The sequence below is a fragment of the Xenopus laevis genome, chromosome 8L, assembly GCF_017654675.1.
Source record: "Xenopus laevis strain J_2021 chromosome 8L, Xenopus_laevis_v10.1, whole genome shotgun sequence".
NCBI lineage: Eukaryota > Metazoa > Chordata > Amphibia > Anura > Pipidae > Xenopus > Xenopus laevis.
Window position 1 is genome coordinate 119,277,197 of NC_054385.1, and position 21,011 is coordinate 119,298,207.

General features: G+C 39.2%; 1 protein-coding gene across 19 annotated transcripts in view; it reads right to left on the reverse strand.

Annotated features, from left to right (window-relative positions):
• Positions 1 to 21,011, reverse strand: part of LOC108699357 — an 87,628-nt gene that overhangs the window by 11,429 nt on the left and 55,188 nt on the right. For 13 of the 19 annotated variants that reach the window (XM_041573492.1, XM_041573486.1, XM_041573487.1 and 10 more), the window contains 10 exons: positions 20,435 to 20,593; positions 18,144 to 18,194; positions 17,698 to 17,748; positions 17,253 to 17,303; positions 16,808 to 16,858; positions 15,435 to 15,488; positions 13,849 to 13,908; positions 12,712 to 12,813; positions 8,963 to 9,271; positions 5,145 to 5,393 (listed from right to left, as the gene is read on the reverse strand). In XM_041573492.1, coding sequence (XP_041429426.1) covers positions 5,145 to 5,393; positions 8,963 to 9,271; positions 12,712 to 12,813; positions 13,849 to 13,908; positions 15,435 to 15,488; positions 16,808 to 16,858; positions 17,253 to 17,303; positions 17,698 to 17,748; positions 18,144 to 18,194; positions 20,435 to 20,593 — 1,137 coding nt within the window. The other 6 variants (XM_041573494.1, XM_041573481.1, XM_041573493.1 and 3 more) reach the window with 6 other exon arrangements.

The following is a 21,011-nucleotide window of genomic DNA, read 5'->3' on the forward strand; positions in this document are numbered from 1 at the left end:
GATATAATTTTGTATGTGCGTTTTGTGTGTTTCTTAAAGGGGAACTGCCATCCTTAGAAAGAATTCCAAATCCTCTTCTGTTGTATTTGGCAAGCAAAATAAACTTTACTTACAAATTGGTTTAATCTTGTTTCCTTCTGCCTTGGAATTCACAGCCAGCAGGCGTGTGTGACTTTGTGGGCACTGTTACTGACGCAAGCTTTGCATACTCACAAAATCTTGTTTATGCACTAGAATGTGGGATGTAATACGCATGCCCATGCTACACATTAGACAGTGAAGAAGGAGGGGGAATGTGCAATAACTAGGGATGTCGCGGACTGTTCGCCCACGAACTAATTCGCGCGAACATCGACTGTTCGCGTCTGCCGAATGTTCGCGAACGTCGCGCGACGTTCGCCAATTTGGGTTCGCCTTAGCTGGTGCTTATTTTTGACCTCTCACCCCAGACCAGCAGATACATGGCAGCCAATCAGGAAGCTCTAACTCCTGGACCACCCCCACACCCCCTGGACCACTCCCCTTCCATATATAAACTGAAGCCCTGTAGCGTTTTTTCATTCTGCCTGTGTTTGCTTGGAAGAGCTAGTGTAGGGAGAGAGCTGTTTAGTGATTTGAGGGACAGTTGATAGTAACTTTGCTGGTTAGTAATCTACTTGATACTGCTCTGTATTGTAGGGACAGAACTCTGCAGGGATTTGAGGGACATTTTAGGTAAGTTAGCTTTGCTGACTAGTAATCTACCTTCTACTGCAGTGCTCTGTATGTAGCTGCTGTGGGCACTGCTTCTGACCTCTCATCTGCTGACTGCTGCCTGTAACCCAATAGTCCTTGTAAGGACTGCTTTTATTTTCTTTTTTGTTTTTTTACTTTGCTACTATAAGAGCCCAGTGCTATTAGTCTAGCTGTGTTGGGGAGTGGGACTGGTGTGCTGCTCCTAGTAGTTCAGCACCAACCAGAGTAATTTTTTTTTAATATATATATATTTTTTTTAATTTTACTTATCTTACTGTTCTTTAACGTGTCCAGTGCTGTTTGCTGTTCTTCATAGTAGTGCACCAATAGTAGTGCACTTGCAGGCATTGTTTGCCCAGTGTGTTCTTCAAACAACTGCCACCTAGCTGTGTGAGCTTTTTCACATTCTGTCTAAATATCAATAATAATACCGTCTCCAGAAACACCACCTGAGTGACGTTTTTCAAGCAGCAATAATATATTCCGTATCCACTGCTGTAGTGTATACGTTGACCTTGCAGGCACTGTTTGCCCAGTGTGTTCTTCAAACAACTGCCGCCTAGCTGTGAGAGCTTTTTCACATTCTGTCTAAATATCAATAATAATACCGTCTCCAGAAACACCACCTGAGTGACGTTTTTCAAGCAGCAATAATATATTCTGTATCCACTGCTGTAGTGTATACGTTGACCTTGCAGGCATTGTTTGCCCAGTGTGTTCTTCAAACAACTGCCACCTAGCTGTGTGAGCTTTTTCACATTCTGTCTAAATATCAATAATAATACCGTCTCCAGAAACACCACCTGAGTGACGTTTTCCAAGCAGCAATAATATATTCCGTATCCACTGCTGTAGTGTATACGTTGACCTTGCAGGCATTGTTTGCCCAGTGTGTTCTTCAAACAACTGCCGCCTAGCTGTGTGAGCTTTTTCACATTCTGTCTAAATAACAATAATAATTCAGTGTCCGTAAACATTACCTGAGCGATGTTTTTACAGCAGCAATAATTTATTCCGTATCCACTACTGTATACGTTGCCCTTGCAGGCATTGTTTGCCCAGTCTTTAACCAAGTGCCACCTAGCTGTGTGAGCTTTTTCACATTCCGTGTCCATAAACATCACCTGAGTGACGTAGTGTGATTTCTGCCCTTTACAGCACAAAACGCAGCGCTGTGTCAACAATGGATTTTTCAGATACATTTTTGCCCTTGATCCCCCTCTGGCATGCCACTGTCCAGGTCGTTGCACCCTTTAAACAACTTTAAAATCATTTTTCTGGCCAGAAATGTCTTTTCTAGCTTTTAAAATTCGCCTTCCCATTGAAGTCTATGGGGTTCGCGACGTTCGCATTTTTGACGCAAGTTCTCGAATATGTTCGCAAACATTTTTTCCGCCGTATAAAAAGTGCAGAATGAAAAATTGACAGTAACTGCTTGTCCCACTTCTATGCCTGAGGCATATTTTTGACAAAGCAGAAGAAGCACATATTTGCACCTGCACTGTACAGTAGATTCTGCCAGGACAAAAACTCAAAAAACAAATAACCATTTAACATCTGTCCTCTTTAAAAGCCAATTATAGCTGTGGCTCCTAAAACAAATAAAGTGTTGTCTTGCATAAAAAAGGCATAAACTCTAGGGATGAAAACATTATTTTGCCTCTTTATACTGTAGGTTCCTGGTAAGGCCTCATCTGGAGTATTCAGTGCAATTTTCAGCTCCAGTCCTTAAGAGGGATATAAATGAGCTGGAGAGAGTGCAGAGACTAAGTGCAACTAAACTGGTTAGAGGGAGGGAAGACTTAAATTATGAGGGGAGACTGTCAAGATGGGGATTGTTTTCTATGCATAAAAGACACTTGCGAGGGGACATGATTGCTCTTTACAAGTACATTAGAGGACATTATAGACAAATAGCAGGGGACCTTTTTACCCATAAAGTGAATCACCGTACCAGAGGCCTCCCCTTTAGACTAGAAGAAAAGAACTTCCATTTGAAGCAACGTAGGGGGTTCTTCACAGTCAGGACAGTGAGGTTGTGGAATGCACTGCCGGGTGATGTTGTGATGCTGATTCAGTTAATGACTATAAGAGGGACTTGGATGATTTCTTGGACAGACATAATATCAATAATATCAAATATTGTGTGTATATATATATATATATATGTGGGGATTATCGGCACTCACCACTCATATAGTCACTTGCTGGGTGATCGCTATGAGTGCTTTCATGGACTGCTCTATATATATATATATATATATATATATATATATATATATATATATATATATATATATATATATATATATATATATGCGCTATAGTAAATTTGAGTGCACCTTACTCTACTATAAGCTCCACTCCCAATAAATGTGTTCCGTATGAGACCTTAAATTCTTAGGGCGTAAGCCCTCACAGTGGTGTGGAGGAAGGGTTTAGTGCAACTGTATTTCAGGGTGCAAATAATTGGGCGCCAGTGGTTCTTATAACTTAACCATTGAACAGATTTATTGAACATACACAATCTTCAGAGGAGTGTACATAATAGAGAACTTGCAGGATCATACATCAACATTGAATAGGCAATACTCACAGAACCTTTGGTCAATATAAGTTCCCTCGTGAACGAGAACAATGAATGCAGCCTTGAGGAGGTACACCCAGCTTTCAGCCTTTTCCCTTAGTGGAACCTGAGAGGAAACTCTACCCTAGGTCTGTACACTTAGTCCCTACTTCTGGGCAATTAGTATCCGGGATCTTAATCCCACTCACAATCCTCGGAGGAGCCTCAAGCTGCTCAGCTAAATATCCTGACTGTCTGTCACTCCTAGAGTGACCTATAAAGGTGAGTAGCCTATCCTCTTATGTATAATAACTAAAAAATTCATATATAATTACATCCAAATCCATAAAATTAACAATTAAATATTAGTAATCATTGCCCCAATAACATTTCATCAATTAAAAAAGTAATAGTAGATCTGTCATGTGGGTGCGCTATTGGTGGTGATGGGTAATAAAATGTAAATTGATATAAAGTATATTGTTATTATATGTAAATTTTTAAATGTGATATATATGCTTGCAATAAGTAGATGCTTTTTATAAAATGTTTTTTAAAATATGTAGAAACGGGTTGCCAAGACAACCTATACTAGCCCAGAAACAGGAAGTATTCCTTAGCCGTTGCTACGGCAACGGTTAAAGTAAAAGGCGCACTTGCGCAGAAACAGGTTTGAAGCCTTGAGAAAGTCCGTTTGAGATGAAACGCGTCGGCTGTGACGTCATCCAAGGGGGCCCAGCTACCGCACGCTGATTATGCCGGCAAACTGAACACCTCCACACAGCGGAATAAGTTCTGTGGAGTTGGGAACACCTAAGGAATGACTTTTATACGTGCAAACTTCAAGATTTTTTTGTGAGTGTAATTTTAACCTTATAAACACGTTTTAATAAATTGTTTTACACAATGTCAAGCATATGTTCCTAGATGCTATTACGAGTGGAACAGCAGCAGCAAATATCCTTAATGCAAGCAAAATTTAAAACGTCTGTGAGCATAAATATTTGTCAACACAGGCGGTGGAGTCATTTTATGCTGGTAAATGGTTGCAGGGTAATTTAACCCCACAGGTGAAGAGACACTATTAACCCTTAGTACACACAAGGGTGTCCTATACCTAATAAGGAAATACTACACTATATATTGTTATTTTTTTCTCTTATTTACCCCGAGCTCTTAGCGCTGGTTTATCCACACATATTTTCTGGGCAATTAGTACCCAGGATCTTAATCCCACTCACAATCCTCGGAGAAGCCTCAAGATGCTCAGCTAAATATCCTGACTGTCTGTCACTCCTAGAGTGACCTATAAAGGTGAGTAGCCTATCCTTGCTAGACTTGACCTGTCTAGGTTCCACTCGAGCTCTGCCTGCCTGCTCAGGCTAGAGCTAGCACAAGATGGACACTGAAAGCATGGCTTCAAAGGGTTTTATACTCTGCCCCAGTGCCATCTACTGGTCACTGTGAGAAACAACAAGAGGCATATCTTAAAGCAGGAATATGAAAAAGTTCCCCCTCCTAACTGTATTTTAGGACCCAGTTAGGTGTCTATAACACTAGGGGACTGCCTGCTAAATAATACTCGGGAACTTTTTCACCAGTCCCCTACATATATATTTTATATGAGTGTATGAAGGGGTCAGTGTGTGTATGTATAGATGCTGAGTTTCATTTGGTGGGGTTGAACTTGATGGAGTTTTTCAACCCAACCTATGTAACTATGCTTACCCAAAGATGGGATGATATACTCAGTGCTGGTGTGACTGACTGGGTTGGAGACAAGGACAGTGAATGTGCCAGTGTCAGTACTGGGTACAGTGAGAGTCTTGTTACTGTCACTTACCTGGGAGTGTGAGGTTATAGTGAGTGCTGGTGTGACTGACTGGGTTGGAGACAAGGACAGTGAATGTGCCAGTGTCAGTACTGGGTACAGTGAGAGTCTTGTTACTGTCACTCAGCTGGTGTCTCTCAGGCAGGGCTCCTCCGTTCCATGTCCACAGAACTGTGGCCTCTTCCCCACTGTAGAAAACTCTCAGATATGTCTCCCCAGAATCACTGTATTCGGTGGTTATGATACATGCAGAGATTGGGTCTGGGGAGGTAAAATGGTACATGAAAATCTAAATTTTCTCATCAATAACACTATGACAGTCAATTTAATTTAACTGTAAGCTAAATGTATTTAGTCTTTTCTGTATGCTGAACGGATACATCTCCTTTGTTAAAACCCCCTTTATATTTTTGCTTTCTGCTTATTCTTTGTTGTCCATTGCTATCACAGTATTCATTGATGACATACAAAAAACACTGTTTAAACCACCTTAGCAACCCTTAGGGCAAATGGTGCATTGCAGCCTTTTTCCTCCATATTCTTTAGTAGAAAAAAGTCGCTCTATTTGAGAAGTACTTGTTTTTGCTTTGTTGGCTTTTGATGATTGTGAATGACATTTCATATGCAATGCACATGTATTAGCCAATCAAATTTTCAGTCTGGAAAGACCAAATATAATAGGATTGTCTCTAGATATATGTTGTTTCAGAATTCATTAACACTCGTGCAGAAACAAAATTGGACAGGAACTGCTTTCAATAGCAATTATTCAGTCTGAAAGGACCAAATAGAATCCAATAGGGTCTCGGCTAGCTGACTTGTGCTACGTTATGTTAAATGTCAGAACCAACAGTGCAGACAATACAGAGGGGCAGACAGAATCTCTTTCCATTACAAACCATTTAGGTAATAATCACTGAAAATATTAATTTGGATGTTTTGGAAAGAATAGAATGGCATTTTCTTTCACTATGGGCATTTTTTGGGCTGACATCTTCAAAGGGGCAGTATATACCTTCAAAATCCTTATATAAAAATAAGAATAAGAATAAGAAATAGCATTGAAAATGTTTTCATATTTTCCTAAATGGTTGCCATTATAAAGCACTAAAAGAAAATTTGTTTTTTTTTTAACTGAACTCACTTTCCACTCTTCCTCAATAAATAGTGTAATTTTTTCAAAGGTAGAGAAGTAGCTCTTCTAACGAACGGAGATAAAAATCATTCTGCTTCGCCCTTAAGGCTCTTACACACAGAAGTGTTTTTAGGCATTTGATGCGCATTTGAGTGCAGATTTGAACACACCTAAACGCATTTGCTAAATAATTCCATTATATTCTGCTTGGCTGTACTCATGAGCATTCTGAATTCCATTCTACTCCATTTGTGTTCCATTGATTAGCCGCAACATGCTGCATTTTCTTACGCTTGGCGCACATTCAGAAGCCAATAGAATAAAAAGTTGTGTTTGGAACTGACAAAAATACACACTGTAGCTGTACTTTTGGCCCTGTGGATTTCTCTGAGTGCCGGATAGCCCTTTCTCTTTGTTGCACTAAATTAAACCAGCACAACTGCCTATAGCAAGAATCACATATTTATTTCTACTTTATAACTTATAATAAACTGATCAAAACAAATTGTTAAGGTAACTAACTGGACAGTTCAGTGCAGGGATACTGTCATGGGTAAAAAAAAAATTTTTTCAAAATGAATCAGTTAATAGTGCTGCTCCAGCAGAATTCTGCACTGAAATCCATTTCTCAAAAGAGCAAACAGATTTTTTTTATATTCAATTTTGAAATCTTACATGGGGCTAGACATATTGTCAATTTCCCAGCTGCCCCAAGTCATGTGACTTGTGCTCTGATAAACTTCAATCACCCTTTACTGCTGTACTGCAAGTTGGAGTGATATCATCCCCCCTCCCTTTCCCCCCCAGCAGCCAAACAAAAGAACAATGGGAAGGTAACCAGATAGCAGCTCCCTAACACAAGATAACAGCTGCCTGGTAGATCTAAGAACAACACTCAATAGTAAAAACCCATGTCCCACTGAGACACATTCAGTTACATTGAGAAGGAAAAACATCAGCCTGCCAGAAAGCATTTCTCTCCTAAAGTGCAGCCACAAGTCACATGACCAGGGGCAGCTGGGAAATTGACAAAATGTCTAGCCCCATGTCAGATTTCAAAATTGAATATATATAAAATCTGTTTGCTCTTTTGAGAAATGGATTTCAGTGCAGAATTCTGCTGGAGTAGCACTATTAACGGATGTGTTTTGAAAAAAACATGTTTTCTGATGATAGTATCCCTTTAAGAATCCTGTTTTGCTTATAATTTAACCACAGGCATACGTGTTACACAGAGTTTCCTGCAGCCTTGTGCCTTTTTATGGTCACAGAACCCCTCTGTGACTTCTAATATCGTTAGAATTTACAGTAGGGGGTAGTAGGTATCCCTTATAATGGTATTATAGCAATAGAACTGATCAAAAGCACTGTGGTGGCCAGAAGCAGACTAAAAACATGGGGAAAATAAGCGGCATTGTGGAGATTTTTTATGAAGAAAGCCATTCTGTTGCTCCCATTCCTAATAAAGCATCCTGATGGCATAATTAGCATTAGTTACCTGGGTGCTACAATTGCATCAAAGCAGTTTTTCATAGCAATAATTCTGTCTAACCTGTTGCAGACTGATTAAAACTAATTGCTAATTGATTACTACTTGCTGATATTGCAGATGACAAAACTATTCAGCTTAATTAATTCCATCTTGGATGCAGCGTCCTTGCAGCAAGATCTTGACAAACTGGCGATTCAATGTTGATAAATGTAAAGTCATGAACCTGGGATGTAAAAATATCCACTTATACCCTTAATGGGACTGCACTAGGCAAATCCATTATGGAAAAGGACCTTGGAGTCCTTGTAGATGATAAACTTGTCTGTAGCAAGCAATGCCAGTCAGCAGCATCAAGGGCAAATAAGGTCTTGAGCTGTATTAAAAGGGGCATAGAGTCAAGGGAGGAGGGGGTCATTCTTCCACTGTATAGAGCACTTGTAAGGCCCCATCTAGAATATGCCGTACAGTTTTGGTCTCCATCACTCAAACAGGACATTATTGTATTAGAGAGGGTACAGAGAAGGGCAACTAAGCTGGTAAAAGGTATGGAAAATCTTAGCTATGAGGAAAGACTGGCCAAATTGGGGATGTTCACGCTGGAGAAGAGGCGCTTAAGGGGAGATATGATAACTATGTATAAATATATAAGGGGATCATATAATAATCTCTCTAATGCTTTATTTACCAGTAGGTCTTTCCAGCTGACACAAGGTCACCCATTCCGATTAGAAGAAAAGAGGTTCTGCCTAAATATTGGGAAGGGGTTTGTTACAGTGAGAGCTGTGAAGATGTGGAATTCTCCCCCTGAATCAGTGGTACAGGCTGATACATTAGATAGCTTTAAGAAGGGGTTGGAAGGTGTTTAGCAAATGAGGGAATACAGGGATATGGGAGATAGCTCATAGTACAAGTTGATCCAGGGACTGGTCCCATTGCCATCTTGGATTCCTCCTCTGAGGCAAATTGGAGAGGCTTCAACTAGCAGTTAGGCAAGTTATATAAAGACTTAGAAGGTTGAACTTGATGGATATGTGTCTTTTTTCAACCTAAATTACTATGTTACTTTGTATTACTTCATTGTACTGGTTAACTTTGACACACTTGCTCTGTGCTCTATTACACAGCAGGTGGATTCTACATGAAGATACACAATTTAACCAATGGAAATTGTGCTTGCATACTACTTACGGCCAGATAACTTACCTATTACTAAGCATGATGTTTTCTGGACCCAAATTTCCTTTTTTGTTCCTTGAAACATCAACTCGTAGTTACCAGTATCACTCTTCAGAGCATTTTTGATGATGCAACAGCCAGTGGATACATTTACTTGCAGGCGCTCTCTGTTCCAGTCATGGAAGTTAATGGATTTTTCAGGGCAAAAATAATCCAGAATTGGGACACCAAATTCACGGTCCAGGGTGTACATGCCACTTGTCTCACATGTCAGACCACAGAGCTCGATATCAGAAGACACAGGAACTGACAGTGTCTTTGTGAGGGCAGTTTCAGCTTGAGACAGAAAAAAGAAATAAGCATGTTTAGGGTATACAAACAAAGTTATTTTTAAAGTTTTTATATACCTTCTAAAAGACGGCAGCATTTACAATAATTTATAATACCCCAGGATCAAAAGGAACTTTAAACCCCAATAATGAATTGATGGAGGTGTTAGTTTTTTGTAATTTACACAAATTTTCGGTTTATATTTGTATTTTTACTCTATCTACCCCAGTCTTTTGACTCAAGTGAGACACAACCCTAGGGTTTACTGAATACAGTGCATAGAAGTGATGCACAAGTGGAAAAATATTTGTATGGCCCTGAACCTAATCCACCCTCACCACAACCAAGACTAGAGCAGTCCGTGGCAACAAGATACTGTATGTCTAATTCCACCGTCTATTGTCCTCACTAGAGTGGGAGCTTATATAAATCATTGTAGAAGGCAGTTTCTCCAGTGATATTGGTTGGGACAGGGTGAGGAGGGTTGCAAGGACTGGGCTGGTGGTGAGTCAGGACTGCCACCCACCCATGACAGACTGGAGTGGGAAATCGTGGGTCCAAACTTGCCTAAATAAAAGGTTTTGGGCCTACCTGTCCATTTGAATAGACAGTCAAGGTCACTGAATAGTGATGTGTGGGCCAGTCTGACCCACAGAAAAAAACTACTTTGGCAGGTAGTGAATGCATATTGGTCTGAACTCTGCACAGCATGGGCCTGGACATTCACACTAGTGTATGATTTAACTCTACTGTGCATATGTCATTTAATTCAGGGGTAGGGATGTCTGGGAAAGGTAATATAAATGGTGGTGCAGCACACAATTCATTTTTTCCCTGGACAAGTACATTAGCATGGGGAAACCTTAGCAACTGGATTCACTGGGGGTGCCTAAAATATTGCCACTCAACAGAAAATCTGGCTTTTCTTGGAGACGGAAAGTCATATATGATAAATCTTTCAGTTTTGTTTGCAATATACGAGTACAACTTATTCCCAATGGTGCCATACGATTCATGGAATGCCTGAAATCATCTTTATTCTGTGAATAGTATTGTGTACCTGTTGCAAATCCGTTCCTTGGTTCTATACAATGGCCCGGGGCGGCGCATACCCAGTGAAGTTAAAAGCCAATCACTTGGTTCTATAAAATGGCCTGTGCCAGCACATTCCTAATGAAGTCTAAAGCCTTGCAATTACTTAGTGGGCCCATTTACTTAGCTCGAGTGAAGGAAAAGAATAAAAAAAACTTCTAATTTCGAATGATTTTTTTGGCTACTTCGACCATCGACTACGACTTCGAATCGAACGATTCGAACTAAAAATCGTTCGACTATTCAACCATTTGATAGTCGAAGTACTGTCTCTTTAAAAAAACAACTTCGACCCCCTAGTTCGCCACCTAAAACCTACCGAAGTCAATGTTAGCCTATGGGCAAGGTCCCCATAGGCTTTGCTAGCTTTTTTAGGTCGAAGAAAAATCTTCGATCGATGGATTAAAATCCTTCGAATCGAACGATTTGAAGGATTTAATCATTCAATTGAACGATTTTTTGTTCGATCGAATTACGGTAAATCCTTCGACTTCGATATTCGAAGTCGAAGGATCTCAATTCGCCAGTCGAATATCGAGGTTTAATTAACCCTTGATATTCGACCATAAGTAAATTTGCCTGTTTCTTGGTTCTATACAATGGCCTATGCCAGCACATCCCCAATGAAGTCCAAAGCCGTCTTACAATTACTTAAACGGATACTGTCATGGGAAAAAAAATTTTTTTCAAAATGAATCAGTTAATAGTGCTGCTCCAGCAGAATTCTGCACTGAAATCCATTTCTCAAAAGAGCAAACAGATTTTTTACATTCAATTTTGAAATCTGACATGGGGCTAGACATTTTGTCAATTTCCCAGCTGCCCACAGGATTTCAGTGCAGAATTCTGCTGGAGTAGCACTATTAACTGATGTGTTTTGAAAAAAACATGTTTTCCAATGACAGTATCCCTTTAATGTTTCTTGGTTCGTGTTTAGGTTTAGTTAAAGGAAACATTTTCATGCAAGTGCATTATCCTGCAGTTCTGGGGCTTGGTGACGCGGAGTAACTATATTAGAAACATTTTTTAATTTACCCAGATTTATTTTTACACTGAACTGATCCTTTAAAATAAAAATCTACAAGTGAGAAATGAAATATATTTTAGAAACTGCTGTATATGTCAAGAATTGATTTAAGTTGGCATTATTTTAAAGGGAACTATATCCCTCACTTTTTTGGCATAATGGTTTTGTATCAGCAGTGTTGGTTCTGACTCTTTAAATCAATGTAGCAGTAACCAGCTGTCTTTTTGCTAAGACTACAAATCCTGCAGTGTTTTGTGTTCTTGTCCGTAGCTTTCTGAGACACTGAGGCAGATTTACTAAAGAAGACAATTCTCTAGTGAAAGAGACTGTTGATAGCGCAGTTTCATGCCCTATCGCCAGCAGGGGCGCTCCACCAATGAGGAGAGTTGAGGCACTCGCCTCAGGCGGCAGCGCCCCCCTGTTTGCCAGGGGCAGCAAAAATGGCTCTCCTGGTAACTAAGAGCCAAATTTCCGCTTTTCAACCCAGAAATTTGGTTCTTCTAGTGCAGAGAGCTCAATCGCGTTCTCTGCAATAGCGACGTGGACCACCCCCGACCCCTCCGGTGCAATGTGGACCGCCCCCGACCCCCTCGGGCACTGAAGAGGTGAGTGCCGTGGAGAGGGGTGGGGGCAGCAAAAGGAAGGTCGTCTCAGGTGGCGAAGTTACCAGGATCGCCCCTGATCGCCAGGTGAATTTTCGCTCAGGCAAATACTAAAGTGTGAATTTTACAGAACGTTACCACCAGTTACCTTTCACCAGCATTTCCTTCGCCACCTAAGACCAGGCAAAGTGATAAAAATGAAGCTTCATCCATCTCAATAAAAGTTCTACAAAATGCTTTCATTTTTTAAAGTGGGATTGCCTTCAAAAAGTCCTAACTATCAAACATTTTTGAGTTAACATTTTTTTCCCAACCATTTGAGGGTCATGCCACATTTGTTTTAGGGTGGGCTCATGTCTAGGGCATTAGAAGATCTTTTGTCTTTATTTTGCTTCCATGGACACGTGTAATAATAAGTGGCCACTTCAAGCATTTGCACCAACATCTCTAATAAAGACATATATATATATATGACCTATATGTACCCGCCCTATTCAAATTGAACTAAGCGTAAGAGTACTAATAAAGTTTCTTCTACAAACTGCTGAAATGTTGATAAACTATAGAGCCAGAAAGTAGGTTACTGATACGAGTAAAAAGAAGAGGAGAAACGCTTGTGGAGAGAGCACAGAAGAGAATGATGTCAGTACAGAGGTCACAGAAGTCCACAGCACTCACATAAAGGGAAAACTGCCAATAAAAACATATAATATGCAGGTACTCACCAACTACTACTTGTGAAGTTGCAATGAGAACACATAGAATCCATGTAATTTCATTCATCAGAAAGAAAAAATCCTTTAGTTTATTTATTATCACATTGGTATCTAGGTAGAAGAGGTTTAACAAAAATCGAATAAGTACTGGCTCATTGTACCCGGAAAACCAAACATGTATAGGCTGGGGGGGGGGAGTTCAAAGTGAAAGGCAGTGTAAAGCTGGCCACAGACGCAAAGATCTCATCGTACGAATCGAGGATTCGTACGATTTTCATAACGTGTGTGAAGAGTCCCGTCATTTTTCGTCCAGCGGAGATCGGTCGTTTGGTCGATTGGACGGTTTAGAAAATTTCTGTCGGCTGCCGATAATATCTCTGCATGTATTGCCGATCGTACGATTTTCAGTGGGAGACTGTCACTAGCTTTGTCTATCGTACGATTGCTGTCAGGGGCAGAACATCGGCTGATCTGTTGTTTAACTACTTTATTTGATCGGAATGGTAAGACTTTGATCTGAATGGTTAGTGGCAGGTCGGGAGATGGGAAAGTCCGATCGTACATTGATTCGTACAATCGGATCTTTGTGTCTATGGCCAGCTTTAGTTTATGTGAAATTGCATACACTTACCACCTTAAGCAATGTATTAGGTATGGGGCTTATTTGTCCCTGAACACACTGCACCTTGCTCACATGCACGAAGTGGGGACAACTAGTAAACTGCTGGTAGGGCACTGCTATAGGTGAGTTTGAGTAAATACAAGAAGTTTTCACTCAACAGCTTCATTTTTGTGCCTAGCACTTGCACCTACTGTCAAATAATAAGGACCAACTGAAAGGTTGCTAAGAGCAGGACATTCTACAACCTAAACAACAAACATGCAACGTCAGTGATTCAAGTGCATTTTGAGTCATCCTATGTCACTGAATAAAGAAATCTGAGAAAGATTATGATGAATTTAAATACACTCATTTAAATACAATGACAGTGATTGACATAGAGTCTGAGCATATTATATCAATGATTCCTGCCTTTTAGGAAGCTGTCAGTTTAAACAAGATTGCGGGTTCCTTGCAACATTATTTTTTTCTATACGTACAAATGTTTGTGCATTTAAAATGAATGCAGAACACTCTAAACACACCTTTAAACTGGGATTTCATTGAAAATTTGGTGAATTTTCTTTTGGTTATTGTCTGTTGGCCTGGGGGAAAAATACACAATACAGTCAAATACAGTACAAAGCAGGCAACAAAAATGGATTGTGTTCTGCATTACAAAGTTAATTTTTGATTTGATCAATATTATTCTACTCAAAAGGATTTTCAAGGGAAAACGTGTTTTTTCAAAATGCATCAGTTAATAGTGCTGCTCCAGCAGACTTTTCAAAAGAGCACATGGATTTTTTTATACGTATTTAATTTTGAAATCTGACATGGGGCTAGACATATTGTACGTTTCCCAGGTGCCTCCAGTCATGTGACTTGTGCTCTGATAAATGTCAGTCACTCTTTAAGGTGTCCATACATGATAAGATCCACTCGTTTGACGAGGTCGCCAAACGAATGGATCTTTCCCCCGTATGCCCACCACTGGCAGGTCGATATCAGGTTAATCTGAACTATCGGCCCAGATTATATGAAATAAATGGGAGTCAAATGATCGTAAGACCGAAATAAACAATACGATGCGGTGTTTGATCGCAGAAAAAAATCAAACCTGCCCAATCAAAATCTGATTTTTAGCCAGGTATCGATTGGGAAGACCCGTCCGACGCCCTCACACATGGGCAGATAAACTGTCAAATCTGCCTAAGTTGGCATCTTTAATCTGCCCGTGTATGGCCACCTTTACCACTGCACTGCAAGTTGGAGTGATATAACCCCCCTCCCTTCCCCCCCCCAGCAGCCCATCAGCAGAATAATGGGAAGGTAATCAGATAACAGCTGCCTGGTAGATATAAGAACAACACTCAATAGTAAAAATCCATGTCCCACTGCGACTCCTTCAGTTACATTGTCTGGTTTGTTTGATAAAAACTTTTGACTGCCCTAAGGGGTACAAGGTACATACTTCAATACAGTGTTTGCAAAATGGTGGTGCACAAAGCACTGGAGAGCCTTACAGAATGCTGCTGAGGCATTGTGAATGAGTCTTTTAGGAAACTGTGGCATAATACCGACAGTAATACATGTAATTACAGCTATATGTATTGGTCAGCCTGCAGGCCTTAAAATGGATTTCCCTAAGCAACACACCACTTCAGTGCTATTTCCTCTATCCAGAAATCTTCCTTATCCTTTCGACACAGTACCACCAGAAGAACCCTCTGCTGGACTGTGCCAAGTTTCCGCCTCTTTATGATGATTGGCTACATGACTCTCCCAGAAGGTAATATAGAAAGGTACAGCTTCTGCTTACTAATTTATAAACATTGACCATTGAAGGTGCCAAAGATAAGCCTTAAGTGTTTGATGGGGGGGAACTTAATCATAGGTTGATAAGGTACTCATAACAATTGAAAATAAATATTGGCCAATCCCATTGTGAGTAGTAAACATGCAAACATGAGCTTACAACTTGAAGGCCACATACCACCAGAGATTAACCAAAAGGAATAAAAAACATATTTCATGTGGCACTGCAGCTTTACAGCCCTGGGATCCTGGGTTCAATGCTTACTGCTGAACAGATTAAATAATTTTAATATTACATTACATCCAAACTTACTCTTTTCTTCCGCTTGATCAGTAAACCCCTGATTATACTCGATGTTTCTGTCCCCTGAAAAATGTATACATATTAAAAATATCCTATAATTAATATTATATCATATATTATACTTAATATCATGCCAAAGGTGTGATAATTTAGCATAAAAGAGGTTAATTTAAGCACATATTCTGCCAAGAGACAGAGAACCCCTTTAATAAGAGGTGCCAGTAGGGGTCTTAGTAAAAAGTTTGTGCATTTGCCTTACTGCAAGGTCCCATCTGTACTATGCACGGACCGGTAAAGTCCCTGCCTGTCGGGCCACAAAATGGGTAGATTTTGGTGCAAAACCCCAAAAATGTGAATATGACTGAAGGTAGGATCCATAAGATGTAGTTGCATCACCTCCTCCTATCCCAGTGCTTGGAGATCAGGTGAAAGTAGAAGAGGATGCAAGGATTTGGCCTGGATTATTTGCCTTGGAAAATACTTTCATGTCTGATGTAATATAAAGTCATAGTATATAAGGCTTAAAGAAATATGCCTTTTTGAGGTACAGATATGGGACTTATTATTCAGAATGAATCCTGATAAGAGTTTTTCTGTCATTTGGATCACCATACCTGAAAATCACATGAAATCAAAACAATAGGATTGTTTTTCCACCAATGTGGATTCACAAAGCTTAGTGACCATCAAGTATTAGCTGTTTTATTATTACAGAGAAAAAAGGAGATCATTAAAAAAAATAGAATAATTTGCTTAAAATTGACTATGTGGGAAGATTTCTGGATACTGGGGGTTTCTAGATTATAGATGCCATAGCTGTACAGGTATAGGATCCCTTATCGGGAAACCTGATATCCAGAAATCTCCGAATTACGGAATGGCTGTCTCCCATAGACTCCATTTAATCCAAATAATCCAAATTTTTAAAAATGATTTCCTTTTTCTCTGTAATAATAAAACAGTAGCTTGTACTTGATCCCAACTAAGATATAATTAATCCTTATTGGAAGCAAAACAGCCTATTGGGTTTATTTAATGTTTATTTAAAGTAGACCATTATCTGGAAAACTCCAGGCCCCGAGCATTCTGGATAACAGGTCCCATACCTGTACTATGAACAACCTAAATTCAATGTTTTCTTTGCCTCCTCTGGATACTAAGCACAACTTGAACTACATTCAACAGAGTAAAAATGTGTGGCTGTGAATCTAAAAGTTCCTCGACTGAAATCAATTTTTATTGCCAAATAAAGTTAAAGCAGCAGTTACAAAATCTAAGGCCAACTAGGGTCAGCTTTTAAATGAATGTTTTGAATGAACCTTTTTTTTCTGTATTAGATGCTCTAATTTTATATATGAAATTATAGAACCCAGAAAACTTACAATTTTCTTCCTTTTGATGAGTAGGTTTCCAAATTCCTCCACAAATTTCAGCTGAAAAATAATAATAGTATTAGTAATAAATAAAATTCTTATAGTCTTTATCAATACCTAAAGTCAACAAAGTCCATGCCCTGAAAATATAAAGCATTCTGGATAACAGGTCCCATACCTGTACTATGAACAACCTAAATTCAATGTTTTCTTTGCCTCCTCTGGATACTAAGCACAACTTGAACTACATTCAACAGAGTAAAAATGTGTGGCTGTGAATCTAAAAGTTCCTCGACTGAAATCAATTTTTATTGCCAAATAAAGTTAAAGCAGCAGTTACAAAATCTAAGGCCAACTAGGGTCAGCTTTTAAATGAATGTTTTGAATGAACCTTTTTTTTCTGTATTAGATGCTCTAATTTTATATATGAAATTATAGAACCCAGAAAACTTACAATTTTCTTCCTTTTGATGAGTAGGTTTCCAAATTCCTCCACAAATTTCAGCTGAAAAATAATAATAGTATTAGTAATAAATAAAAATTCTTATAGTCTTTATCAATACCTAAAGTCAACAAAGTCCATGCCCTGAAAATATAAAGCATTCTGGATAACAGGTCCCATACCTGTACTATGAACAACCTAAATTCAATGTTTTCTTTGCCTCCTCTGGATACTAAGCACAACTTGAACTACATTCAACAGAGTAAAAATGTGTGGCTGTGAATCTAAAAGTTCCTCGACTGAAATCAATTTTTATTGCCAAATAAAGTTAAAGCAGCAGTTACAAAATCTAAGGCCAACTAGGGTCAGCTTTTAAATGAATGTTTTGAATGAACCTTTTTTTCTGTATTAGATGCTCTAATTTTATATATGAAATTATAGAACCCAGAAAACTTACAATTTTCTTCCTTTTGATGAGTAGGTTTCCAAATTCCTCCACAAATTTCAGCTGAAAAATAATAATAGTATTAGTAATAAATAAAAATTCTTATAGTCTTTATCAATACCTAAAGTCAACAAAGTCCATGCCCTGAAAATATAAAGCATTCTGGATAACAGGTCCCATACCTGTACTATGAACAACCTAAATTCAATGTTTTCTTTGCCTCCTCTGGATACTAAGCACAACTTGAACTACATTCAACAGAGTAAAAATGTGTGGCTGTGAATCTAAAAGTTCCTCGACTGAAATCAATTTTTATTGCCAAATAAAGTTAAAGCAGCAGTTACAAAATCTAAGGCCAACTAGGGTCAGCTTTTAAATGAATGTTTTGAATGAACCTTTTTTTTCTGTATTAGATGCTCTAATTTTATATATGAAATTATAGAACCCAGAAAACTTACAATTTTCTTCCTTTTGATGAGTAGGTTTCCAAATTCCTCCACAAATTTCAGCTGAAAAATAATAATAGTATTAGTAATAAATAAAAATTCTTATAGTCTTTATCAATACCTAAAGTCAACAAAGTCCATGCCCTGAAAATATAAAGCCATACGGATTTCTGACAGATATTAACAGAGAAGGTACATTGAGTGATTGCTGAATGACGTATCCGTAAGAGTCTGCAGTTTTTCATAGGAAATTTTCCTGGATTTTTCCAGGAAAGATCTTCGTTTCAACACACACGTGTAAAGCTGAATCATTAGATATAAGGGTAGAAACAATAGAATTCTACCTATATCTGATGATTCAGCACTAAAAATGGCTTCATAGGCACAAGATCAAAATTTTCCAATCGACGAGATGACTGATATCCAAGTCTTCTGCTGATATCTGTCGGCTCGTCTCCCACCATACACGCACTGTATATCATATGAAAATTTATTTCGTACTATATTATGCATCTATGGTCACCTTTAGTACTCATGGGGATTCAGATTAATTGTGGGATTCATTTCCCAATGAATAACTATGTAAATTTAAAAGGTGAGGAGGAGGAAGAAGGATTGATCCCATACATAAAGAAGTGAACTACGTGTAACCTATATTCAACCTGATTAAGTTCCAAGAGCAATCCACATGTGTTTCACCATCACATGAGATTATAACTAGACAAAAAGTAAAACTATAAACCACAAGGTTGAAACTTGGAACTTACACTCTAAAATGATACGTACAAAATCTAAAACATAGAAATTATTTTGGAAACGATCAACCACAACCATATGCGATTAGAATCAGACAAATATTGAAATTCTAAACCTAGAGACCTCTTGAGAAAGTCATGTTTGTGACGAAACGGATGTCAAGGGATTTCAGAGGCAGTTAGGGAATGTAGGGTCCTCCTTTAAAGGAGAAGGAACGACTGTATTTACTTTGGGTTGCCAAAGGTTAGAGACCTCACACCTCAGGCCCGTGCGCTTATCAGCAGAAAACTGCACTGGTCCGGGGGTTCTTCCAGCGAGCGATCGGCTTCCTTCTTCTACTCTTTTTTTTTTTTGCACGGGTGCGCACGCACAGTACGTGAAAACTGAACCTTCGGCTATTTCTTTCTGCTGCGCATGCGTCTGCCTCAGTAAATTTGAAGAAAGAAGAAGAAGGAAGCCGATCGCTCCGTGGTGTTTGCTGGAAGAACCTCGGCCCGGTGCAATTTTCTCCTGCTAGGAGCACCGGCCCGGGGTGTGAGGCAAGTATATATAATCACTTGGGGATGGCTAACTTTTTGCACCCCCAAGTAAATAGGCCTTTCCTTCTTCCTTGTTGGAGATATGGCTGTGAGGCAGATCTGAATCTAGGAATTATTGTTTGAACACTAAGATGGGCAAGTCTTGCTGGAACATACAGACGTAGAGAACTTACAGTAAGGGACTGTTTACTTACTAATATTCACGGATCATTCAGGTTTTTTCCGAAGCCACCCATGTTTGTATGACATTACATCAATTTTTTTGCATTTTATAGGAGGGGCCCCTCTCTAACTGCTGCTTTATTGTTTTTTTATGGGTTTGGGATGTTTTTAACAAATTGCTATTATGCCCAAGAATAAAATATCTATGTTTTAGACTTTGTATCTATATCATTTAGGAGAGCAAGTACCACGTTTCAACCTTGTGGTTTATAGTTTCAATATTTGTCTGGTTCTAGGCAGGAGGATTATCTTAAAAACACAAAAGCAAAACATAAAAAACTTGCAGATCTGGTCCTATACCTATCACAGATTTCTTGTTATGTTTTATTCCCAAATGTACTGGATCTGTAACTAGTCAAGTGGCATAGCAGCTAGGGAGCTGTAGCCACAATGCTGGAGCCATGTACAGTACTTGTTGATAGGACTGCATACCTATACCCTAGTTTGGAACAGGCTACTGGACCAGTGTTATATTAGTTTTCTCCTTAGCCCCCCACTTCTGCCGTTTGTATTTGGCAGCATCCCTGCTGACAACTCATTACACTACACTGTATCCTTGTTCCTAGGGAATAACTCTGTATCAACCCAGTGTGCTGCGCACTTACCCACTGCAGAGCATTTATCAAGCAATTTAATGCATAAAAACAGAATATTCCTCATGCTACTGTGTTCTACAAACTGTATATAACATTTCTCATGTGGTATGTACCAACATGCTATGCCCCACACACTAATGCAGGTTATATGTTTCTCACCAAAAATGTCTATTCTGGTTATCATACTTACCCTTACCTTTGCTTGAGTTTATAATCTGCTTCCTGTCTGGATTCAGTGGATCTCCCCATCCTGTGTCCTTACTGGGTACAGAGAGAGTCTTGTTACTGTCACCCAGCTGGCGTCCCTCAGGCAGGGCTCTTCTGCTTAATATTAAGGGTGGATAATTGTCTGGAGAGGATAATGAAAGTCAGTAGTTATTTTGTTATTAAAAACAGTTTAATTGATCTATTAAAATCATTTACCTGCCCCTGCATCACTCTCCGTGTGTCTCACAGCTATCTGCAAATGGGCACTGCTTTATCACTCTCTCAGACCCAGGGAAAAGGAATGCCTGGGCAATCCCTGATATCTAAGTGCTCCCAGGTGCTGCACACAAAATAGTGGCTTGATTTTCCTTTCCCTGTCAGCCCAGCACAAATATTATCATAAGGCCAGAAGATGACACGAAGTTAAAAATGTTAGGTGGGTTGCAAATCTCTACCAGTTGCTGTTTATTCTGGAGTTTTGTTAAATATTTTGCAGCAAAAAATATATTGGTCAAAAAGGGATGCAGACATGGTGGTATAATTATCAGAGAGTGAAGTCA